The sequence below is a fragment of the Coffea arabica genome, chromosome 4e (genome assembly GCF_036785885.1).
Source record: "Coffea arabica cultivar ET-39 chromosome 4e, Coffea Arabica ET-39 HiFi, whole genome shotgun sequence".
NCBI classification, from domain to species: domain Eukaryota; kingdom Viridiplantae; phylum Streptophyta; class Magnoliopsida; order Gentianales; family Rubiaceae; genus Coffea; species Coffea arabica.
This window is the reverse complement of record NC_092317.1, coordinates 26,879,980-26,906,153: the sequence shown is the minus strand read 5'-3', so window position 1 is coordinate 26,906,153 and position 26,174 is coordinate 26,879,980. Positions and strand designations below refer to the sequence as shown.

The 26,174-nt window shown below is 36.3% G+C and overlaps 2 protein-coding genes and 1 long non-coding RNA gene across 3 annotated transcripts; 2 read left to right on the top strand and 1 right to left on the bottom strand.

Annotated features, from left to right (window-relative positions):
• The first annotated feature begins 793 nt into the window (after positions 1 to 793).
• LOC140004516 (alcohol dehydrogenase-like 6) lies at positions 794 to 20,689 on the top strand. The gene is made up of 10 exons (XM_072047803.1): positions 794 to 1,019; positions 1,161 to 1,297; positions 2,114 to 2,160; positions 2,692 to 3,014; positions 4,301 to 4,383; positions 4,474 to 4,549; positions 4,660 to 4,721; positions 5,055 to 5,150; positions 5,230 to 5,391; positions 20,126 to 20,689. Exons 1-10 carry the CDS (start codon positions 977 to 979, stop codon positions 20,240 to 20,242), a joined length of 1,146 nt encoding a protein of 381 aa, XP_071903904.1. The 5' UTR covers positions 794 to 976; the 3' UTR covers positions 20,243 to 20,689.
• LOC140006094 (uncharacterized) lies at positions 9,710 to 11,273 on the bottom strand. The gene is made up of 2 exons (XR_011813701.1): positions 11,063 to 11,273; positions 9,710 to 10,036 (listed from the first exon to the last, which is right to left on the bottom strand). It is a non-coding gene; the product is annotated as an uncharacterized lncRNA (long non-coding RNA).
• Positions 20,690 to 24,017: 3,328 nt separating the features above from the next.
• On the top strand, positions 24,018 to 24,506 carry LOC140005538 (uncharacterized). The gene has a single exon (XM_072046546.1). It carries the CDS (start codon positions 24,018 to 24,020, stop codon positions 24,504 to 24,506), a length of 489 nt encoding a protein of 162 aa, XP_071902647.1.
• Positions 24,507 to 26,174: the final 1,668 nt, after the last annotated feature.

Below are 26,174 nucleotides of genomic sequence, written 5' to 3'. Positions count from 1 at the left end.
GAGTAGATTACCTTCACAATTTAATTATTTGGCTTCCCTCAGTTTTGTTTTCTGCGGCTAATTCAAAATTTCAACTTGAATTTCAAAAACCAATTCTCTTCCGTTTGCTCCGTCTGCTCCCGTTTGGAAGTCAACATTTTTTTATTTGGAACGGCATCGTTTTTGTGCCCTGCTTCAGCCTTGCTGACTTGGCTCATTTGTCTCCTCACGTTTTTTATTGTGAGGAGACCGTTCAGGAGCGGTCGTCTGAGGACCGCTCCTGCCCCGTATCCTGCGGAATGTTAGTAACGTCACGCCACTGAATGTTAGAACTTTTGTGTTTATGAACAATCTGTAGTAATCCTTATTTATAAGTGATCCAAGTCGTTCTATCCAAACGTTTGAAAACTTAGAGGGAAGAAAAAAGGGTTAAAAACAAAAAACTTCATGTGGTATACCTAATATATAGAAAATTCCCCTTGTGGTTTCAAAATATACAAAACCACATCTTATATTTTGAACTAAATTGTAAATTTAACGGAATCCGGTAAATTTAACGAAAAACTTAATAGAATCCGGTAAATTTAACGGTAAACTTAACGGAATCCGGTGACTGTCATTTTCGTTAAATTTAACGAATTCTGTTAGTTTACAATTTAATTTTTTTTTGGTGTATTATGTATATCACATGTAACTTTTTTGTTTTTAACAAAAAAAAAGAAGAAAAACTGTAGTGTTTACCTGTCCGCACTGCAAAATGCCCACTCGGCCTCTCACCTACTACTTCCATGCCAACCAAGCAGCACCTAACTTCTTAGAATTGATCTATAATTTGGTCCATGTAGTTATTGCTGTTCTTGTTCAAATCGAAAAGAAGGCTAAAACAACTTCAATTTTCCTTCTGCATCCGTTCTCACAATTTGAATACCATAACAGATTCAAGTTGGCTGAGAAACAAAAGCATAGAAGCTTCTAAATTTAGAGCTGCCCACAAAATATGTTGTCCTCAATTTCAACGCCTGCTGTCATCACTTGCAAGGGTAGCATTCTGCTTCTGTCCTATGCACATCTTCAGATTAAGAAATCAGTTGTTATCAATTGATCCCATCTTAGTTTTTTATTTTATTTTTTTTTGGCCCTGTTTTTTTAAGAGTTTACTTGTATTCATTTTCCATATGCAGCTGCTGTGGCATGGGGAGCTGGAGAAGCACTGGTGATGGAGGAGGTGGAAGTCAGCCCTCCCCAGCCTATGGAGATTCGTATCAAGGTTGTAGCTACTTCACTTTGTCGCAGCGACGTTACCGCTTGGCTTTCCCAGGTTAATTCTAGGAAATTTACTTGTGTTTGTTGTTCTTTGGTGCTCTTGGAATTGGATAGATCAAAGAATTGGTGATATACTTAACAAGAACCAGAGCTTTGCATAAGAAACATGATGACAATTCATTCATTCAATTTTCATGCCCCAAAAAGAATATATAGAAGATTAGCACCATTGTACAGGGAATAGTAAAATGATTGTAATCATGGAACGTACTCCTCATAAATAACATGTGCAGCGGAAGAATGTTTTTTCGGTTCTTGTTTTTGGGAGCTATCATCCTGCAGGGACAAAAGATTTTTGAAATTGGTTTTGAGTATGCTGAATTAGATAGGAAAGGGTAAAAGTATTTCAAGACATTGGGACATACAGTTGCACCTGTTCTCAATCCCAGTATTGGCTTAGGCAGGCCTGGTCTAGGTTGTGTCTAATTTGACTTGCATGTTCATTTATTGCTTACAATGTAGTCAATTTTGAAGATGCTATTTACTTTAGATTCAGAAATAAAAAAGATGAAGAATTCGGTAATACGTACTCGATGCTTATAAGATTTTGTTTTAATTTTTTTTTTTTTATCTTTTCCGGAAAAAGATAACACGATGGTAATTTTCTTTTTTAATCTCTTGCTTTGTTATCTACATCAACTTTTTAAAGTTCATTCAAGTACCTTTTTCCTGCTAAAATTACACAGTATCATCTTTGGTAAGGAAGTGCTGAATTATCCTTCTTGAAACAAGGATTTATTGGCCTTTTTTGTTTCTCTGTTTCACTTTGGAGTAACACAAAGATATGTTCTTTCAAATTCTGTTTCTGCAGGCACACATTCGTATATTTCCCAGGATTTTTGGGCATGAAGCATCAGGGTGAGCCCTACTTTTCACTTGTCCTAGTTAAAGGAATAGGTTTTGAGGGATGCTGTTGAATCTTGTTATAGATATTTTTGCCCCGTTTAGGTGACTTCAAACTTTTCATTGTCCCTTTCGAATGTTGTAAATGCTGTGACTTAGAGCTCGTGTTAGTATAACTAGAAAGTAGGCATTAGCTAAAGGAAATCTGCTCTAGTGCTGGAAGTAACTACATTATGAAATGCATTTTCTTCAACAATTAATCCTCTCAAACGCTAATAGTTTATCAATATGAATAATTCTCTCTATCATCTATGATGCATTGGTCGTTAACGAATTAGAAACATGTGGTCACTTGTTCTGGTGAATTGCAGCTAAAAATATTAGTCGAGGACAATTTTGCTATAATGGTATATTGATTATTTTTATTTTGGAGGTTTGTATTGCAGTGCGCTTATCTGGTATTTTAACAAGTTCACTATCTACCCAATTCATTATCTGCTCTAGGAGAAGCCTGATGAAAGATTATTTAATTGTGTGCTTATGCAGTATTGTTGAGAGTGTGGGGCAAGGAGTAACTGAATTTGAACCAGGAGACCATGTCCTAACTTTGTTTACTGGAGAATGCATGAAATGTAAACACTGCACCTCAAATAAAAGCAATATGTGCCAGGTGCTAGGCTTGGAACGGCAAGGTCTAATGCATAGCGATCATAAAACACGCTTCTCAATAAAGGGGAAGCCTATTTTCCACTATTGTGCAGTTTCAAGTTTCAGTGAATACACAGTTGTGCACTCTGGATGTGCTGTTAAAATTAGCTCGACTGCTCCTCTTGATAGAATATGCCTGCTCAGTTGTGGTGTTGCAGCAGGTAATATCCTTTTTCCCTAGGTTCAGGCATATCCAACAATTTAAAGACTGAAAACGCTGGTCCTAAGTATCAACTCTGGTTCAGGGTGCTTAGGTCTGATGAAAATCAAATTTAGAGCAGAAACTTGGAAGGATCATGTTTTTCAGTCATCTTAAAACTTCTAAGTTGCGGCTCTGCATTTTTTTTTTCAATGAAGTGATGTACTTACAAGCATAACATTTGTATATTTGGATGATTTAGTATGCAAAATTAGGAATAAAACTCCATCGGCAAAGTACTCTCTACTACATCAGTTTTCCGATGTTTTCTCATTTATACAGAGTTAAAGATAACTTTTAATTAGTTGACACATCAATGGAAGAACTTGCACAGTGCAGAATTTAGGGAATGGGACAGCTTTTCAAGACATTGTCAAACCTTGGAGCAGGCATAAAATTCCTGCATCCCTAGACTCTTAAATAAAGTGTTTTGTTGGAGTTTCACAATAATTCTATTTCTATTTTATGTGGAATATATCATCTCTTTAATTGAAATGTTAATATATTTATAAGAAAAGTAGCGGTTAAAAGGAGGAGATAAAAACTTCTAGTTATGCAACATATAGCTTTAACTGAGATGTCAAGGATGGAAGAAGGAAAGTGACTGCTGGTGACAAGACAAGAAGCTATACCAACAAAGAAACTTGATTTAATTATTCCCCTCGGCTTTCCTTTCAGATAGAAAGTTGATAATGAAAAGATGTGTATGTATTATTTATATGATTAACTTGTTAAATGATCAAGAAGTAAAAGGCTGTACATCCAGCTATATGGTGCCAGAATGGCTCATATCTTACCATTGCTTGTAGAACTGGCTATGATTACCCTCATTTCTCAGTATTCTTCAGGATATTTTGTCAATAATTCTTTGGTGTTAGTTTGACGCATTAGCGCTGATGTTCTTTCTTTTTACTTCACATAAAACAGAATGATCTCCATTTTGTGTGTTTGGAATGTTTTGAACCAGAATGATTGACAAAGAAATTTGAATTCATAGTTCCCAAGGTCTTAATATTTTTCAAAGGAAAGAACTTCAGCTTGCGATGATCAAGTTCATGTTAAGAATTAAAAGTGTGTCAGATTTCTGCACTATTTTCTTTTTGTCAGCTATAACAAATTTAAATACTTTGTCCCATAAAATGGTTAAATTCCTTTTAATCCTTTTAACTCTACACATGATTTTCAGTTACTACAAAATATATTCGCTAGTTGGTGCTGATTATGCCTCATATTTAAATCAATTCCTAGGACTAGGTGCAGCTTGGAAGGTTGCTGATATATCTGAAGGGTCAACTGTGGCCATTTTTGGTCTTGGAACTGTTGGTCTTTCTGTGAGTTAAATCACCTGCAGAAGATAACCAAGTTAGGGCTTTTTGTCACCCTACCAGGATGTTTGTCATGCAATACTTTCTGTTTGACAGGTTGCCCAAGGTGCTAAGCTAAGGGGAGCATCTCGAATCATTGGCATTGACATTAATCCTGAAAAGAGCGAGAAAGGTATCTGACTTATTTTCTTTTGCGTCAATGTCTTTTTTTTTACAACCATGAAACCCACAATTTGGCCTACATTGTGGCCTGTGTTGTTCATGATTTACTACCTGTTGCAGCAAAGGCTTTTGGAGTAACGGACTTTTTAAACTCAAGTGAATGCAAAGAACCAATTCAGCAGGTATTCTTTCTTCAGTAAGAAGCATCTGTATTAAGTGGGCATTTTTTTCCTTCCAATAAGTCATTAGTTATAGATATGAGCCATAGGGAGTGCACAGTTTCTGAAGGAAAAGAAATAGAAAAGAATGTGGTAATAATAGCACAGAGGAACTTTCTAGGCGGTGAGAATTTTTCTTCAACTGTTGAACACATCAAATGAGATGATTATATATATTTCTTTCTATTGTTGGGTTGCTTTGAGTCATTTCAAAGTCTTAAATGCATGTATGTTGTCTCTCTAGTTGCGTGCATACAAGTGTGTGATCTTCACGTGATGCATGGCATAATTTTACAGGTTATAAAACGCATCACAGATGGAGGGGCTGACTACTCCTTTGAATGTATTGGCGATACAGACATGATTACAACTGCATTACAGTCTTGTTGTGATGTAAGTATCCACCTTGGCTATTAATTTTCATAGCTTGGATCCGTTCTTCACCTTATTTGCTTGTTTGCCACTTTTTTAGGGATGGGGCATGACTGTTACTCTTGGTGTACCAAAAGTGAAACCAGTGATAACAGCTCATTATGCATTTTTTCTTACTGGAAGAACATTAAGAGGTTCCCTTTTTGGGGGATGGAAACCAAAATCTGATATCCCGACATTGGTGGACATGTATTTGAAGAAGGTAAGTTGTGCTTTTTACTATATTATCAGGTTAAGCAAGACTCATCTCTATTGACAAAGCTTTTACCATCATTTTCATAGATAAAAGGCTCCTTGTGGCTGTCAGTTATGCCTTGCCTAACATATTTCTTATAGCCATTTAATGCATGAGTTCTTCCTGTTATAACTGTTCTTTCAGCAATCAAAACATCTTGTTTTCATAATGGTCTTGTCCAAAAGTAAATTGTAGAGCTTAGTGGAAATGTAGTTATAATTCCTAGGGTTGAGGACTAATTAAATACCTTGTGCCTTAGCCAAGTTATCAGTAGCTCACTACACAAATTTGGTTGATCTCTCAAGCTTGCCTATATGTTCCATGTTGGATTTGGAGCGTTAGCCTTAGTTCCTCCCTTCCATAGGGCCCTAACTTTCTATTGGCTGACTCCAATCAGTCCAAACCCAGGACCTTACCAATCTGTGCAGAATTGCATAGAGCTTCTTGAGATGGTTCCTGCTTGATTCCGGGAGTAGCACTTAGTCCTACAGAATACAGTAGTTCACTGTTTCCTGCACATTTTCACTGCCCAACCCAACAGATATGCTCCCATCCTAAGCACAAAAAAAAAAGAAAAAGAAAAAGAAAAAGGAATCTGGACACTAACACCAACGATCACAAGTAGTCTGTAACTTTTGGACCTAAAGAATAGCTGAAAATGCTTGACTGAAGTTTTTAGTGCGTAGTACAATAGGTATCGTTCATCAATTAAGTTTTCCCTACATAACCCGTGGTATTTGTGGTGTTACAAAAAATGGACTTTTACTTGCATCCTTGCTGATGGTAGCTTATTGATAGCTTGAACTGCTTTATAGAGCCTGGTAAGTCTATTAAGCATACTTCAAAGTTTAGGCCTGAATGTAGACTTAACTCTGCTTATATCAAAACTTCTTCCTACAATTTAAGATAAGCACTGAAGCTCAAGTCATAATAGCATAACGACTGCATATATTCGTTGCACGATAGTTGAGGAAAATCATTCTTTGTTAGGTAATGAAACGTACTTAAAAAGAAGAACAACTAGATAAATCCACTTTACATAACTATTTGCAATTTTTTAGTACACACTCTCTCAACCACAAAGTCAAGAGAATTTTCCATAGTTGTTTCCTTTATAAACTGACAAGCATTTTGTGTGCATAAATTGATTTTTCATAATTTTGTGCCTGTAATTTTCCAGGTCAAGCATGTAAGCCATCAGCATTGTTTTAAGCTATTATGTATGTACTTTGCCTTAGTGCAAATATACTTGTAAAATCTCTCTCCAGTTACTAGTACACCACCACCACCACTACCACCACCATTGCTTTTGCACCTTCCCCATTCCTTTTCGCTGCCTCATAACCATCTTGAAGTGTCACCTGCATTAATTCCATCAATGACCTTCTGTCCCTTTGGCTCCATTGGAGTGGTGTGTATTTTGGGAATTTGTTTAAAATTTTACCGTAACTTACTGTAAAATTTTTACGAAAAGTTTGAGAATGGTTGAAAAACTTTCCTTTTTTTTGTTCCTTTTCTTTTTTCTTTTTTCCTTTCTTTCCTTTCTTCTTCTTCCTTAACCCCACCCCTCCCCGCCACCCCCCTCTCCTCTCTCCCACCGCCACTATCGGCACCCCTCCCTCCCCCTTCTTTTTCCTTCCTCCTCCCTCTTTCCCCTTCTCCTTGCTCCCTCCCTCCCCCCCTCCTCCTTTTCCTTTCCCCCGCCCTCCCACCCTTTCTCTCTCCTCTCCCATCACCTCGGCCCCCTCGTCCTCTCCCTTTGGTCGTGCATCTGGTCAATTTGGTTGTGCAGCTGGTCGCACGATTAGCGGGAAGGGGTTGGGGTGATGGGAGAGAGAGGAGAGGGGAAGGGAAAGGAAAGGAGGGAGGAGAAGGGGAAAGAGGGAGGAGGAGAGGGAGGGATAGCGGAGAAGGAAAAAAAATTAGTCGGAGGGTGAGGTGGTGGCGGCGGTGGCTGTAGTGGTTGGCTCAGGTGGGGATGAAGGTGAGTGGAAGTGAAAACGGTCAGGGAGGGTGGTGGTAGAAGAGGGAGATGGTGTATGTTTTTAGGTATTTTGGAGGGAAAATCATTCAAAACATCCTTCACATTTTGCAATATGACTTTTTTTGTCCCTTACTTTTAAAAGTGTAATTTTACGTCCCTTACAAATTTACATTGATCAAATTTGATCCTTACCTAGGTTTCTGACTAGTTTTTGATCGGAATTTACTACGTACCTTGCATGTGATCATTTTTTAAAGGCAAAATTGTCAAATTAAATTTTACATAATTCGATTTATAGTCCCTCACATTTCACAAAATGAATTTTTTCGTCCCTAACAATTTACAAAATGAATTGTTTTGTCCCTTACATTTCACAAAATAAAATTTTTCATCTCTCACATTTTTCAAAATGGATTTTTTAATCCCTCATTGATCATGTGTACGAATTATTATTTTTTTTTAAATCCATGTATATATCTATTGGTTTCACTTTAACAGTACGAATAATATATAATATATCTCTATTTGATTTTACCTAAACAAGCTAATCGTAGTTGTATACATTCTATTCAATAGATATATACAGTTTTTAAAACTAACAATTTTGTTTTAAACCCATGTATATATCTATATGATTTTACCATGTGAACATATTCAATATTTGTGGCCTTTCTCTTTTGATAATAATTTATTTATTGAATTGTATAATAAAGCCATGTAATTAATCGGTCATAATTCAAATTCTATAGTCATGCTAACAAATTGCAGTTTAAATATGAAATTTCTACTCGCCACTTTTAAGACCAACAGTTGAATTACTTGTCTTGTGATTGTCTTAAAATTTGAAAGTGCCAATCACTTATTTCTTTTTGTCATATTTTTCATTTGTCTATTTTTTTTGTCCAAATTTAATTTGATATAAATACTTGATAATGTTTAGAATTAAATGACTTCTTTGTTTTCAATTTTCAAGTAAAAGGAAATGAATATGAGTGAAAAACTAACAATTTTTTTAAACTTATGTATATATTTATTTGATTTCACCTGAACAATACAAAATAGCATGTAATATATCTCTGTTTGATTTCGTCAGGTGAAATTAAATAGAGACATATTACATGCTATTCGTACTATTCAAGTGAAATCAAATAGATATACACATGGGTTTAAAAAAAAAAAATTATTTGCACACATGATTAATGAGGGATGAAAAAATCTATTTTGAAAAATGTGAAGGATAAAAAAATTCATTTTGTAAAATGTGAGGGATGATAAAATTCATTTTATGAAATGTGAGGGACTATCAATCGAATTATGTAAAATTTGATTTGACAATTTTGCCCTTAAAAATGATTACGTACAAGGCATGTGGTAGATTTCGACTAAAAATTAACTGAAAACCTAGGTAGGCACCAAATTTGATCAATGTGAATTTGTAAGGGACGTAAAATTATTCTTTTAAAAGTGAGGGACGAAAAAAGTCATTTTGTAAAATGTGAGAGATGTTTTGAACGATTTTATCTATTTTGGAGTGTGATTTTATAAAATTTAGGGTGCTTTTACAAGTTCCTGTAGCTGAAGTTGGAAAAAAACTTTATCTAAAACAAACAAGCAAAAAATAAGGGTGCCAAACGGAACTATTAATATCATGTCTTGTACTTGGGACATAACATACCCTGTGACTGACCCACAAGGCACAAGGGAACAAAGTTAAACTAATTTCAAATCCATCAAAATATCAACATAGTCGACAACCATAGACAACATTTTGTTCTTCAGAACCTTAGTAAATAAAAATTCATGAATTCAAATCCAATGATTGAACGACAAATGTATACACGACTATTGTCAAATGCTTACAAGGCTAAAGGGAAGGGGATGCTCAGCATTAATTTACATTTCCTTAGCTACAATTATCTCTTCATTAGGATTAGCTTCTAAAGTCCCACATCCTTCAATTAAACCTCTTTAATTGGTAAAATATCTACAAAATGCTAATGAGTGAGGTTAGTGACAACTTGTTCAGTAAGTAGCTCATGTACTTCTTTATTGGTTTGAGCGCGTTATCACAAATGTACTTTAGTAAGTAGCACATGTACTTCTTTATTGGTTTGGGCACATTACTTCTTTATGTGGTCATAATAAGCGTTTCAAATGCAAAGCACGCATCACAAAGTTTATAATCATAAATGATCTCAAGATATAAAGTTAATCATTGACCCTAGATATTCAGTTGTTAACTTGAACTATTAACAGAGTTTATAATGCTAACTACCATACGGTTAGTCTGTTTTATATTGGTAACTATAAGACGGTTAGCCCATTTTATAATATCATAATACCAACTACCATATGAGGAACTACTTCCGTCAAAAGTCACTGTATACAAGAGCTCAATCACACAAGTCATTTACTTATTCACATTTGACCACAATCATGCACTCATAGTAGATCAATAAGTACAAGTTTGGCTACAGGTCAGGGGTTCAAATTTCTGCACCTGCAGTAAACTCCAAAAGGTGTGTAGTAGTGCATCCTTTTGATCTAGAGTTGGGACCCTCTCCCTTTAGCCTCCCTTGGCCCAGTTGGGCCCTGCCCTAATGTAGGTTAGAGCAGGAGTAAGAGTTGCTGATTGACAAAAAAAAAGTAGATCAATAACATATATACACACACACATGCCACTTTGATATATAAATTAGCTTTCAAAGTTATAAGAGTTTGATAAATGTATTTTCAAAAGATAAGGAGTGCATGCACTACTCACCTTCACCAACCGAGCTAGCATCTAACTCAACTATGAACCATCTCAATAGAAATCATTTCTTACCTAAACATATTAAAAATACTTAGTTCAAACTCTAAAACCTCCTACGTATTCTAATTTATCACAAAAAGGACCCTAGACACCACCCTTAAGTAGTAACGTATGGCAAAGGTCATAAACTAGTTTAAATGAAACACATAGATTAACTTTAATCCTTCACCGACATCCATAGATACAAAATCAGGGTCATATGCTTATACATATTTAAAGCTCTCTAAATCTAGTTTCCAGCGCCACAAATGGCATACAATTCCGAGATTCCTATGCAAAGATATGGCCAATTTACTAAAGTGTGACAGTGTGTTGTGAGCCGAATCTGGCCCAAGGATGCATGAGGGATCCAGCGACGGATTCAAGGGATGGGTTTGAGGTAGAATCGAGTTCCAGTTTCGGTTTTCAAGTTCTATTTCCACCTAAATCATCTCCAACCGTCCCTAATTATCAAAATCAACATTTTTGCATACCACAATCATATTATGACATAAATAAACTTGGAAACAAGGTATTAAACCCGAATCATGCAATTTTCATCAAAATTACCCATTTTCATTTCAAGACAAATATTAATCAACACAAACAAGTAGAGACTAAAACCAACTCCAAACTCTACATCCAAGAACTCTAAACCAAGGATTTAGAGCTAAACACAACCCAAACATGATCAACCACCATAAATCTTAACTTTAAACTTCAAAGGACGATAAATACTTAACCAAATCTCAAGATCCAAGAAAACCAACCGAAAATCCACCATATTCATAACTCAATTTAACAACCAAAAACCCAACCCAAATTAAATCATAAATAAACTGAAAAAACAACTAACTTACCTTAGCTAATAGACAAAAACCGGTACACTAGCTTCTCTCTTGCATTTGCATTGAAATCCCTAAACTCTTACTTTGAGAACTTTAAAAGGAAATGGAAACCTTTAGAGGAAAAGAAGCTAAAGGAAGATGAACAAGCCGCCATTTGGTCATAGGAAGAAAAGAAAGAAGAAATATCTTCTTCCACTGACAATTCAAAATTACATAACAATCCTCCAATTTCTTGTCACTCTGAATTTTCATCCTAAAGTACATAATTCATACCAATGCCCCTGCAGAAAATACATGGGGTATCACATTCTTCCCTCATAAAAGTTTTGTCCTCGAAACTTAAGTGATGTAGTTCCTAAAATTTGCAACAGTAACGAAGTCTCCTAAATATAATACACACTTTTTTACCATAAAACTTCCTAACATATATGTCAAAATTGAAAACCCTTAAGAGTCCCACAAAACTTCTATTGCATATTCTAAATGTTCGTACACATATAATGATACAACATTCTCAATCCTATTACATCTCGTTTTTCCTTTCATTAAGGTCATGATCAATTATCTTTTGCCTAAGTAACTTCTACATCTCACATATATGGACCTGTAACATTTAAGAGTTTATAATGACAAATGTAAATATCAATTCCTATGAGTTAGAGGGATTGTCTTGATTTATTTGTAATTGTAGAAGATCATATTACAATGTCGCAAGAGATCATAATTTTTTAAATGTATTCACAGAGATGAGCATATAAGTAGTGGCTAAAATAAAATATGAAACTTATAAGATTGCATAAAATATGGAACTTACGAAATTGAACAAATTTGAGAGATTTCTTACAAGTATAATTTCGTGTTTTGGTAAGAGTACAAGTTGTGAATGGTTATAATTTAGACAAGTATTAAGAATAGAATGACGGTGCATTGAGTCTTTAAGTTTTATGATAAATTTAGTCATATTAATCTCTGCATTTTTTCCCCCTTCGTATCAAGAGATTTCCTTCCTAGGAATCTATACTATTGCCTCATACATAACTACCAAATCGACAGTATCACCAACTTAATCAACTTTGATGGTGTCCCGCCAAGCAAACCAAATGGCCAAACTCTAACCATCCAAACTCCAGACTTTTATATATATATATATATATATATATATATATATAATACTATAATTCCTATATGCACTAAATTCTTTCTTGTGGATTTTAGATTATTTATAGACTCTTTACTGATTATTTTCAAATTTTTAGGATCATTTGTTACTAGAATTCTCTCTTCTCTGTTTATTCTAAGAAGACGCGTTTGTAAATTTAATGGTCCTATCCTGTATAATATTCTAGGGTTTAGGATGCTAATCTGGTGATTATTGAATAATTCTATATCTCTATCTACATCTACTAATTCTTCTAGAGTTCTTTCTGTGTTACTAATATTATTTCTATTAAAGATTCTTCCTAAAAATGTTCGGTTTCCTATATTATTTTGTTCATTTATAGGTTAATCTCTCAACTTGTTCCAGGACAACGTAAGGAATTTGTCCTACTCAATTTGTTGTTGACCCGAAAGTATGTTTTCCAATTTTCTTAACTTGTTTGTTTTTATCTTCAGTGGTTTCACTTATCTTAATTTTTTCTAACTTATTTATTATATTCTCTAAGTCTTTATTATAATCCTTATTTATTAATTTCTTTTCTTGATTTATATATTCTAATTTTTCTTCAATTTTGTCTATCCTTTGATGTAATAATATTAATAATCCTAATATTATATTATTCTGTTTTGGGTATATCTTATCTTCTGGGTTTGTTCCTCTGTACCTTGTAAATCCTTTAGGCTCATAATGATACTTTTGAGAATTGATATACGCTTCTCAATAATATTTGTTTTCTTCTAAATTTATAGAAGATGCAAGATAATCAAATAGTCAAAACTGAAAAATTACAGGCTAAAATATACAGAAATTAGCAAATAAAGAGATTTAATTCAATTTTATTGTTACCAGAACCCTTTTGGAGCTCTTATACCAGAATTTAGGGGGTACCTTTTTTAGGGAGGAACCCGCAGAGCTTTTTAAGCCATCTGTTTCTGTGAGTGCAAATTGGTAAGCAGCTTCAGGTGTCATATATTGTTTTTCCTACTCAGTACTTGTTCTCAGACAAATAATTCTTCTTTGAGTAGTATACATCAAGAATTAAAACTTCATCCAACCGTTACCTTGGTTCACCTTGTGCGTACTCTTTGGCCAAATACCACTCCTTTGGTTTACATGGCCTCTACTTCCCCATGTCTTTTACCAAGCTAATGTTTCGAGAGCGATATTAAGGGTCTCTTATAACCTTACTCCCAGAATTATGTCTGGGAATTTTCCCTTTCGATTTCCCCTTTAAGGTGAAAATAAGAAGAGTATAGGATATATATGCTAAGGCAAGATCAAAGCCATGTATAAGGATTTTATTTCAGATGTTCTGAATGCTACAATTGCCAAGGGCTGTGGATGCTCCACAATGTTGGAGTATCACAGCTATTTATAGGGAGAAAGTCCTTCAGACTTCAAACTTCAGATTTCAAAAGTTTTCAATCTAATTTTTACAAAGTAAAGCTTTCACTTGTGGCTGACAAAGAATCTCATTCTTTTTATCCTTCATACATGTTTGCCAGATTTTCTATCCCTTCTGGTGCCATATTATCTTCAAACCCTTCTCCATCGTCACTGATTGTGTCAACTTCATTAGAGTGTCTTGGCTCTGTCCATTCATTTTCTGCAAGGGTCTTTTCATATTGCTGTACATAAAGTTTGAATGAATAAATCTGGATATTGCATGTATGTTTCAAATTCTACTTCAGTCAAGATTCTTCTGTCCTTGACATATATCTTCTGTATATTGTTTTCTGCGAATAATTTTAAATTATAATTCGATTCAAACTTCTTGTGCTTATAGGCAAATGTCTTCATCCTCCAGTGTCTCAATTGCTTGGTAGTGCTCTTAGTACATACTTGTATTGGATTAATTGGTGCTACTTGTTCTTGAACTTTCTTGATAATTCCATAAATGATAATTCTATGAACTGCTGGTTCTATGTCATAAGTTGTCCATTTTGGAGGAGCTGATATAATTTCTACATTAACCCATGGGGCTCCATATTCGAACTTATGCGACAAATCAATTTGGAAGACAATGGTCTATAGCTGTATTAAAGGAGTTCGAATATGGAGCCCCATGGATTATATTATGATAATGGAAGAATAGAAGAAGAAGGAAAAATGGAAGAAGACGAACTACATTATGATAATAATAAAAATCTAAGAATTAAAAAAGCCTTAAAAGAAGAAAGAAAATTTCTAAATAATACACCCATAAAATTAATGGAAACTAATACAGCACAGTCTAGTAATAGTACTCCTCCCTTGTTTAGTAGTAGAAATGAAAGTAGAAGTGGGCAACTCCCTCGTACACCTTTATACAGAATATAAACCCTTAGAGTTAGAAATTAAACCTAAAGGAAAAAGGACACTATTAGAAACAGTAGATAAGAAAAAATTAATAGACAATGGAGAATTTTAAATTTATCAGCATATGATTCTCAATTATGGCCAATGGTTCTAGAAATATGGTCACAAATGATAGCAAGAAATTGGGATGAATTAGGATATGAACAAACAGCTGAAGAAATGTATAACTACTTAGAAAATTTTTTAGGAGAAACAGCTAGAGCAGCTTGGGAAGCATATAAAAGAAATTACCCAACTGATTTTGCTACTGATTTGTCTTTAGGACCTAATCCCTATAACTTTACAAATGAAATACAATTACTATTACTAGGATCACAGCCTAATGTAGGATTTAATAAACAACAACAGGAAGTAATAAGAAAATTAGAACAATTATAAATAAGAGAATGGTCGTTTATAAGACCTTTTGTACAAGATTTTTATTATCCTGCAACTATAGCAGGATGTTTTTATGATTTAATTATAGGAGAAAAATTATTTATGAAATTACCAGATCCTTTAGGATCAGAAATACATAAAAAGTTTAAAGAGTAGCAAACAATACAATCTCAATTAGATAATATAGCAACTAGAATTCATTTTATAGTTAGCCAATTAGTTGAAAAATGTATAAATATAAAAATAACCAGTTAATTAAAAGGTGAATATAGTTTCTGTAAACAGATTTATACTCCCCAACATTATGATCAATCAGAAAGGAGAACAAAAAGACAAAAAGATAAAAAACAGAAAATAAAGAAAAGATGTTTGCTTAGGAGATCATCAGCTCGAAAACCATATTTAAATAAAGAAAGACCTATTAGGAGATTTAATCCTAGAAGACAATATAGTAATAGATTATCTTATTTTACTTGTGGAAGTACTGCACATTTAGCTCAAGATTGTAATTGAAGACAAAATATGCATAATAAGAAGCATTTCTAATAGAACGTGTAAATGAAGATGTTCGAGAAGTAGACAAATACATGGATGATATTGAATCTATTTATAGTATAGTTTCCATGGATGATAAGAATTTTTAGAAGAAGAAAACAACAATAGCGATGATGAGTTTACTAAAAATATTTTAGAATCTGACAGGAAAAATAAAAAAAATTATTATAGTACTCTTGAACAATTAGAAGGACTAGATGAAATATTAGAAAACCTTGTAGAAGCAAATTGTGAACACCAATGGTTACATAGAAGCACATATATATATGTATGTAGACAAAGAACTGTAAACTCAAAATAGTTAAAACTTAAAAGACTCAATGACACTGCCATTCTATTTTTAATACTTGCCTAAGTCATAACTGTCCACAACTTGTACTCTCACCAAAGTATGAAATTATGCTTGTAAGAAATGTGTTGTATTTGTTCAATCTTATAGGTTTCACATTTTATTTTAGTCACTACTTATATGCTCATCTCCACGAATACACTTGCGATAAAGTTGTGGCCTCTTGCTATATTGTAATAGGACATTTTTTAATCATCAAATCAAGACAATCCCTCTAACTCATAGGAATTAATATTTGTATTTGCCATCAGAAAATCTTAGATATTACAAGTCCATGTATGTGAGGTGTAGAAGTTACTTAGGCAAAGATAAATTGATCATGAACTTAATGAAAGGGAAAATGAGATGTGATGGGATTGGGGATCTTGTATCACTATATGTGTACAAATAGTTAGAATACGTAGTAGAAGTTTAGTGAAACTCTAAAGGCTTTTAGGGGGCGCTTGGTTCAAGCCTAGAAATCAGAATTTTAATTGAAATCACGTCCAAAAATTCAGTATGGGGTTTGATCAAGAGTATAACTACAATGACTAGTGTTTGGTATATATATATAAGGTTTTGGAATCAACTTATTTTTCATTTTCTTATCTTTATTTTTTTCTTCTTTCTCTTTTCCTACTTCCTTCTTCCCAGCCCTTAAGTATTCATGCCTCACCAATTTCTCTTGAACCACCACCAATCAACCTTGCAATCTGTGGAGCATGGGAGAGCGACTGACAAGGGATGAGAGAAAGGCTTACACAAAAAGAAAAAAAAACAGAGGAGAGAGAACTAGATGGAGAGGAGCGGCTATTATAGAGTATTGGAGGAAAGAGGAAGAGAGTGAAGAGAGAAGAAAAGGGAAAGTAAGAGAGATTCACAAGAAAGGAGAGAGAACCAAATGGGGTGGGGTTGCTGCCATGGAGGGTTGGAGGAGAAAGTGAAGAGAGAAGAAAGAGAGAAAAGGATGATAATGAAAGCCTGCTTTGGAAGATGGGATGAGAGAGAAAGGATGAAAGAGGAAATCTGATGCTAAGGTGCTGCAATGGAGGTTGGGCCGATGTGATAGAGTGATGAAGACGATATGTTTTCTTTTCTTTTTTGAAGTCTTTGAGTCAAATTGAGACAAATTTGAGAATCCACCAAAACCCCCCAATTTGTTGGGGATTGAGAATCCCCAAATTTTAATGATTCACTCCAAGATTCTGAATCCAATAGATGTACCCCAAACAGCAAGAATTGGAATTATTTCAATTCCTGATTCCGATCCCCTTTTACCAAACGACACGTTGATCTTGACATATATGTTGGGAAGTTTTATGGTAAAGGGAAAGTGTGTATTATATTTGAGAGATTTTGTTATTCCTATAAATTTCAGGAACTACATTGCTTAAGTTTCGAGGACGAAACTTTTGTAAGGGAGAATGTGATACCCAAGTAATTTCTATAGGGGTTTTGGTATGAATTATGAAACTTTAGGATGAAGATTTAGAGTGCTGAGAAATTAAAGGATTGTTGTGCAATTTTTATTTGTTAGTGGAAGATGATATTTCTTCTTTTGTTCTCTTTCTATTCTTCCTATAACCAAATGGCTTCTTGTTGTTCTTGTTCTTTTCGTCTTCAAATTCCTATAGAGTTTAAGTATTCCAATACAAATGCAATATAGAAGCTAGTGTATGCTTCTTTGTCTATTAGCAAAGGTAAGTTAGTTATATTTTAGTTTATTTATGGTTTAATTTGGATTGGTTGTTGGGTTGATGAATTGAGTTGTGGGTATGGCTGACTTTTGGTTGGTTTTCTTGGATCTTTTGTTAGGCTTTAGTTTTGAGATGTTTTAATTCTTGATTTGGTTGGGGATGGAGTGTTTGCTTAGAATGATATTTAAGAGAGTTTTTGGGTGTTTTAAGAGATGGAAAATCTTAGTAGAAATTGAATTATTTGAGTTCACTACCTGATTTCTAAGTTTATTTATGCAATAATATGATTGTGGGATACAAAATTATGTATTTTATGACTATGGAAGCTTGGAGATGATTTAGGGTGAAAATAAAACTTGAGAACCGAACATGGAAGTCAATTCTGCATCGAATCTGCCCCTGAATCCACGGCTGGATTCATCCAAGATGCTGAGCTGGATTCAGTTCGTAGCACTGTTGCATTTTAGTAAATTAGCTCAAGATGTAGAAAACTTGAAATTGAGTGCTGTTTGCAGTGTTGGAAACTAAACACAGAGAGTGTCAAGTTTTTATAAAGATCTCACCCTAGTTCTATACTCACAAGAATTGGTGAACTTCTAAATTTGACCTTTGTGTTCCACTGAAGTGAGAGGATGATGTTTACTATAGGTTATTACTTAGGACTAGTGTTTGGTGTCTATATTATGATGAATTAGCATTATTAAGACTCCTCATGTTTGCAATGTTTAGGTGGGGAATAGTTTCTATTGGGAATTGGGATGGAGTTGAGTTGGATGCTAGCTTGTTTGATAGAGGTAAGTGCTGCATGTACTCTTTTATCTTTTGAAAATGTAATTATCAAACTGTTATGACTTCAAAAGGTATTTTGTATATTGAAATGGCATGAGTATGTGTACATATTATTGATTTACTATATATGCATAATTTTGATCAGAAGTGAATGATTGAATGATTTATTTGATTGACCTCTTGTATAAGGTGACTTTTGATGGGATTAATTCCTCATATGGTATTTGGTATTATGATATTATGAAATGGGCAAACAGTGTGATAGTTAGCACCATAAATCATGTTAATTGGTCAACTTAAAAGCTGGATATATATGGTCAACGATTAACTTTATATTTTGAGCTCATTTATGGTTATGAACATTGTGATATATGCTTTGTATTTGAAATGCGTATGATGACCACATTTTTGTAAATTTATATGTATGTATCAAAGAAAGTTTCAAATGCATTCTATATTTATACTAACATACTCAGTCCAAAAAAAAAAAGTGTTATTGAGCAAATTATTGCTCACATCATTTACTAATATTTATTAATATTTTACGGAGATGTTAACCATTGAAGAGGTTTAAAACAAGGATTGAGGTGTCTAGAACTTGATCTTGAAGGGCTAAGTGGTTCTGATACCTCAGAGGAGAAGGTTGGTTAAGTTGTAACTGATATACGTGAAACGAAGATTGTGGCTGTTAATGGGGGTATAACTGGATCTGTATAAGGGGTCGCTATCACCAATTATACTTGCAGTGTGCTTAATGTGAAGCTCTTTATGATAGCTAACAGAATGGAGTGTTGGAGCATTTCTAACAGCTCTGAGGAGCAATTATTACTGATGGTACGATAAGTGTTTGATGCTGGAACTGTGAGGAGGACTTATCACTGGATCTTGAGTAGCCTGATAGCAGATAATGCTCAGAGAGAGTGCAAGAATTTAAGCTGGACTAAACATTTATTGACTAAAATTCTCGATCGATTTTCTAGATAGTGCGTTATCAGTACACTATGAGGTCAAAGTGTCAATAGTTAGCCCCTGAATTATATATTTACATGAAATTCCTGAATAGTTTACTTTAAATGTACATTTATAGGAGGTGGAGCACATTTCACTGGATGCTTTGGAGCATGGCCTCCTTAATTCTCCGTGGGAATTATTAGTTCAACTGTTTAAGACAGTTCAGCCCCTCATCCATCTGGCTACTGCATACCATAAATTTGACAACCAAGGGGAGACAAAATAACTAGCATCTTGCTGCTGAACTTGGTATATCCTTGGATTCATTGCCAATGGAACCAAACTCCATAGTCTGCTTAGGTAGAAAAGGCAAACACCTCTTGCTTCTCAAATCAGTATGCTAGTAAACATATTGGCAGGTGAACTTGGTATATCCTTGGATTCATTGCCAAGGGGAGACAAAATAACTAGCATCTTGCTGCTGAACTTGGTATATCCTTGGATTCATTGCCAATGGAACCAAACTCCGTAGTCTGCTTAGGTAGAAAAGGCAAACACCTCTTGCTTCTCAAATCAGTATGCTAGTAACATATTGGCAGGTGACCGGAAAAAGGGCTCTTTGAGCGGTAAAACCAAATACTTATCTCTGAAATAACATGGTTCCTTTCCAATATTTGTTCATCTTGGGACTTGTGTGGACCATATGCATATAGAGCAGGTAATTTTCTCTATCTGGCCATATCTAGGACCATGTGTTTTTTGGAGCCATGCTTGACAATATTTGTGGTATATGCTGCATTGCATACTATTTCAGTTTAGCAAAATGCGAAAAGTTCAAACCATTTGTTTTCAACTTTCAGGAAATCCAGATTGATGAACTCATTACGCATGATCTTCCATTTGAAGATGTAAACAAAGCTTTTGATCTGATGAGGGAAGGAAATTGCTTGCGTTGTGTCATCCACATGCCCAAGTAGATTTCATTCGTGATGAATTTGACAATACAAAGCAACTTCCCCAATATGGCACCAGGATTTCACAGGATAGGTTAAAAAAAAACCTACTTCTTGAGAGGTATTTCCTGCTCCTGTTGGATTTGCACTGGGCCAACTTGGTATAGTATTAAGATGGTGATTAAAATTGAGCTGTTGGATTTTTACTCTGGTAAATTTTATCAATTTTTGGCCCCATTTGGGAAGGAGGGGGGGGGGGGTATCTCATTTAGTGAAAATTTATCCTATTCGAGTCACTTACCAGTTCAGTGTATAATTTGTTTATCAAATAAGGTAGCTTGTTTGATTTCTTACTTGTAATCTGAGGAAAACCATCTCATACTTTCTGAAGATTTCCTATTTTCAGTGCATATATAAATGTTTGTGCTTGTGTATGACTAGTATAATTGTTCATCCATTTTAAATAAGTTACTTACACATTGCCACCTTGAACTTTGAAGTTTGAACGTATACTTTTTCCCCTACGTCCATTAGTCAAAGGTCAGTGATTGGCTCTCTCCGGAGTATCGATAACATGACATTTATGTGCATGGTAATGGTTGTAATCGATAATGCTACACTTTAAGCAAAAAAGATGGAGCGGCTTATTGGGAAATGAAACGAAAAAAACAAATAATACTTAGCTCACATGGTATTAAAAAAAAAAAAGAAAATAGAAAAAAAGATGGCAGTGGTTGAAGTAGAGTATTCAACATTTAGAGATCTTGGGTTCTAATCTCCTCTTTTTCTTTTTATTGTTTAAATCTTATCCCTCCCTGACGAGAAAAAAATTTAAAAAGATGGTAGAAATACCAAAGATTTGGTAAATAGTGTAGTTGAGGAAAATATTAGAAACCATTCCCAAAACTTATAACAGTTTTGCGCCTCTTATCTTTCTCACTTTTTAAGTTATCAACCAATTGGCCTTCATAATTTTGCTTACCTTGCATTTTGCTGTGAATTCTAAAGAGCCCATTGGACGTGAATTTTTGTTTTCGTACCACATGCATGCCTTGCTAAAATAGTTTTATTTCATCTAAATAATTTTATTTCTTCTGAAGTAAGCACTGCGATGAGCATTCCAATGACCATTTGAGTCTTAGAATTTTGTGCATCTTTTGGAAAGCTTCTATTGCCCAAAATTGACTGTAGCCAGATGTTTAGTGCAACTATATTCAATTGAACTTAGCAACTGTTAAAAAATTTGGTCGTTTATTAAGTTCCAATTGCTATATATGTTCAGAAATTAGAAATACTTATTTTGGTCGTTCAAAACATAATTTCAATTTGATCCGTTAAAAAGGTTAATAACAGGATAAAGTCTATGTATATGAAATTTAAAGAGACAAAGTATTACTAAAAAAGGCAAAGTCAATTGACCCATATATAAAAATACAACCCAAAATCCAACATGGTGTTAGTTTGCACAACTATTCCAAAAGTCCCTTTAATAATGATTTTGCTTGATTGTTTGATCAGCTATAATATGGAAATTTTCATTTCGGCTTTAATCTTATTTAGTTCTTCACTTTCACATTAGAAGAGAAAGTACCTTATACTGTACCCTCCCAAGTTTTTATTTAACATATATCACCTAATTGCAAAAAACCCATGTTTACTATCATTTTTTTTCAATATTCTTTAGTTACTGTACAATATCTCCTGTACTTTAACTCCAAGGATTACAAAATGCCTTGAATTTTGGATTCATAATTTACATCTTCGTCAATTATTTCCAATTGTTGAAATGAATTACTTTCCTAATAAAATTTTTTCTTGATTTTCCTTTTCAATGTAATACTTTATTTTTTTCTTATATTGACATTTGTTTGAAATTTTGTATTTCTATCATGCACATTTTACCTAATTTGACAGTTTGATCAGAAGCAAGATTTACGGTGACCTCAAGTGTAAAACCCACAGGAGCACAAGACAACATGAACATCTTAAGCACATTAACCCACAATTTACATGTCCATACTAGTAATTATTGTCTATAAAAGAGAAACTTCAAGTATTAAGGCCCATATACTAATAGATCACAATAATAATATACTTAACGAATCCGATAAAAATTGGCATTGTTTAATGCTAACTCAGAAAACTAAGATAAAAGTTAGCTAGAGTTAATAGAAAATTTTGATGATACGATTCTCGATACGCCAATACGCTAAGACGAATCAAGAACGTGAATCACAAACCCTGGATCTAGATTAAAGATCAACGTTTGGGGATGGATATTTTTGATCGATCTTGGACCGTTCAAGAAAGATCAAAACGATAGAACAACTGTGAGGACCCGAAAATTTTCTTATTTTTATCTTATTGGATGAGGTTAAAGAGGGGGTATTCTCCATGGACGGGGAGAGTGCGGCGGGATTGGATGGGTTTACAGGCAGGTTCTTCACCTTTGCGTGGGAAGTAGTGGCAGAGGATGTTCACAAGGCCGTTCTGAGCTTTTTCGCTGGGGCCGAGCTGCCCCGTAGTATTACCGCAACGTCCATAGTCTTGATTCCTAAGGTGCTCGCGCCTCAGGATTTCACGCAGTTTCGACCGATTAGCCTGTGTAACTTTATCAATAAAGTGATTTTTCGGATTCTTTCGGGTCGACTAGCTCATCTCCTACCCCGAATCATCTCTCCCCAACAGAGTGGGTTCGTTAAAGGACGTCAGATATCGGAGAATTTCCTACTTGCGCAGGAACTGGTGACGGATATCGGGAAAGCATCCCGTGGGGGGAATGTGGTCCTCAAGCTGGACATGATGAAGGCCTATGACAGGGTATCCTGGTGTTTCCTCTTGTAGGTGTTGAGGCGTTTTGGATTTTCTGAGACCTGGATTGATGCTATATGGCGATTGGTCTCGAACGTCTAGTTCTCTGTCTTGGTCAACGGCGTGCCTCAGGGCTTCTTCCACTCCACGCGTGGATTGCGGCAGGGGGATCCTCTTTCTCCGGCCTTATTCGTAATCGGCGCTAATGCTCTCTCTAGGGCCTTGAATGCCTTAGTTGGTTAGGGCCAGTTCCAACCTTTCAAGGTTCCTCTTGGGTGCCCGGCCATTACTCATCTGTCTTTTGCAAATGATGTGGTCATATTTACGAGTGGGTTGAAGTCTTCTTTGCTCTCTATTATGTGGGCTCTAGAGGGATACTGTGCAGTGACGGGACAGAAGATCAACCAACAGAAAAGTTGTTTCTTAGTGCATCCACGACTTGGGTTACACTGCTGTAGGATTATCGAGCAGGTGACAGGGTTTCGGAAGCGGGAGTTCCCAGTCAGGTACCTCGGGTGTCCATTGGTGTTGGGCAGACGGAAGAAGGAGCACTTTTGTGGAGCTGTGTAAGAGTGTGGTTCACAAGATCCTATCTTGGAAGCACCGTATCCTATCGCCGGGAGGGAGGGTGGTCCTTCTCAAGCACGTTCTGTCCTCCATGCCAATACACCTATTGGCAGCAGCGACGCCCCCCAAGGGGGTCCTGTGGGAGCTGGAGAGATCTATGGCGGCTTTCTTATGGGGCGAGTCGGAGCATGGTCCACGGTTTCATTGGATGAAGTGGGAGGCTTTGTGTCGGCCGCAAGAAGAAGGGGGTCTGGGCCTCCGGCGCTTGTCGGAGGTGCTCCAGGCCTTCTCCATGAAGTTGTGGTGGAAGTTTAGGCAGGGGCTTTCCCTCTGGGCGTTGGTCATGGCTTCCAAATTTTGTAGGGGCAGGCATCCTTGTTTGGCAGAGGAGAGATTGGGTCCTTCCTCCACATGAAGACGGATGTGTGAGGTCCAGGGGATCACGGAGGGGCACATAGGGTGGATTGTAAGGGCAGGAGCTATGGACTTCTGGCACGATAACTGGTTGGGGTCTGGCCCGCTTTGCAGAAGTGTGGAGGAATTTCAGGATCATCGGGTGGCGGATTTTGTGACGGGAGGGGAGTGGGACGCCCGCTCTCTCTCACAGGTGTTGCAACTGGAGCTTGTGCGGCTGGTTATGTCCTGTAGGCCGCCACCCCTATTGGGGGAGGACAGGATGGTTTGGAGTTTAACCCCCAGTGGGGAGTTCACAGTTTCTTCGACCGTGGCGGTCGTTTGGGGCCACTCGCATAGATCATTCGGGGCCGCCTCCGTTTGGCATGAGTCTCTGCCTATCACGATTTCGTTCTTCATGCTTTGCTTGTTATCGAGTAGGTTGCCTCTAGTGGACCAGTTGCGCCGGTTGGGTGTCCACGGGCCATCTAGATGCTTTTGCTGCACGACCCCCTAGGAGGAATGCTTGAATCACCTCTTTTGCACGGGGGATACCGCCCGGCAGGTATGGAGGACATTTGAGATTCAAGCGGGGGCTTCGGACCGTATCAGCTCGGTCCGTCACATGGCGATGTCGTGGTGGATCCGGCCGGCACAGTAGCGGTATGTGACCTTTGTGTATCGTGTGCTCCCTTCGGTCATCTATTGGGAATTGTGGTGTACAAGAAATAGGGCATTAATGAATGGGGGAAGGACAACGGGGGGAGGTGTGGTTGGCCGTGTCTTGGTCAAGATGAGGGAGTTACTCGAGGTTCAATTCCCAACTATAGCGTGGCCAGGTGGCTCGTGGGAGAGGTTGCACTTGGCCCTAGTGGCTCGTCCGACAACAGTCACCGTTCTGCAGGTTAAGTGGGTGGCCTCGGGTGGGGGATATAAGCTCAATACAGATGGGTGTTCTCTGGAGAATCCAGGGGTGAATGGAGGCAGGGGAGTGCTTCGGGATCCTCAGGGAGACTTTGTTCTGGCATTTTCGTGTTCCTTGGGTGTCATAACAAGCCTACACGCAGAGTTGAAGGCGTTAGCTCATGGGGTGCAACAATGCATTGCTAGGGGGTGTTTAGAGTTGCATCTGGAGGTGGACTCGTTATCCTTGGTTCGAATCATATCAGGTGATCAGGCATGTCCCTGGTGGCTGCAGAGGGAAGTGGAGGATCTGATGCGGCATAGGCGACTGTTCCGGTCGATTACGCATTGCTACAGAGAGGCTAACAAGCCTTCAGACAGGCTGGCCAAATTGGGGGCCGTCAGCGGAGCGGACTCCGTGTTTACCTCCTTTGACATGGTACCTCTCTTGGTTCGTGGTGAAATACGTCTGGATAGACTAGGATTCCCTAGCTTCCGCAGGAGGCGATGCTAGATCACTCTTGGACTGTCGCTGTTGTGGCTGCATTTTTCCCTCAGTTGACTTAATAATGACCTTTTTGCAGAAAAAAAAACTGACTTATTTAAATATTTATTCACCCATTTTCTCGGAATAATTTATTTCAACCATTTTAAATCCATTTACATGGAACAATGCCTTACTTATATTTTTAAAATATCCCGTTAGCAAATTTAATTTTCGGAGGCTCGTTTAGTAAGAAATAGCGAATACATGTATTTCGAGGCAATATTCGATCCGAGAGTGCAATGATCTTGAAGATTTGAGAACTTATGTTTTATTTCTTAAAATAGTCATTTTATAAGTTATTTACCCTAGTATTAATTAATTATATTATCGTTACAAGAATTTCTTTTAAGTTTTGCTTTATCGCGCGCGAATCCGAAGTTCGCGTAAATCGAGCCGGAACGACTAAGTGGAAATTTAAGAAATTAATACTAGATTACTAGGAGCGAGTAATTAAAAGTGTTAGGGAATTACATTGGAAGATTAGTGTACAAGTGAAACAAACCCAAGAGAAATCGGTGATACGAAACCCGTGCGTGACACTATTCCTAGTTGACTTTGGCTAGTTTTTCATTCCATTTTCCCTCCAATCTTCTCCAAGAAGCTTCACACAACAAAAACACTCTCTTTCCTCACCTCTTGGTCGGCCGAACAGCAAAGGAGAAGAAGGAAAGAAAAACTCTTCTTGTCTTGCTCAAATCTTGCACCAAAAATCTCAACCAATCTTCTAGCTACTTG

Bases quoted from the DNA above. Each gene is read 5' to 3' on its own strand.
- LOC140004516 (XM_072047803.1), top strand. From the start codon at position 977: ATGTTGTCCTCAATTTCAACGCCTGCTGTCATCACTTGCAAGG. The intron at 1,298-2,113 runs GTTAATTCTAGG...CTGTTTCTGCAG, and splicing joins TTACCGCTTGGCTTTCCCAG to GCACACATTCGTATATTTCC. The intron at 4,384-4,473 runs GTGAGTTAAATC...TCTGTTTGACAG, and splicing joins TTGGAACTGTTGGTCTTTCT to GTTGCCCAAGGTGCTAAGCT.
- LOC140005538 (XM_072046546.1), top strand. From the start codon at position 24,018: ATGTGTGAGGTCCAGGGGATCACGGAGGGGCACATAGGGTGGATTGTA.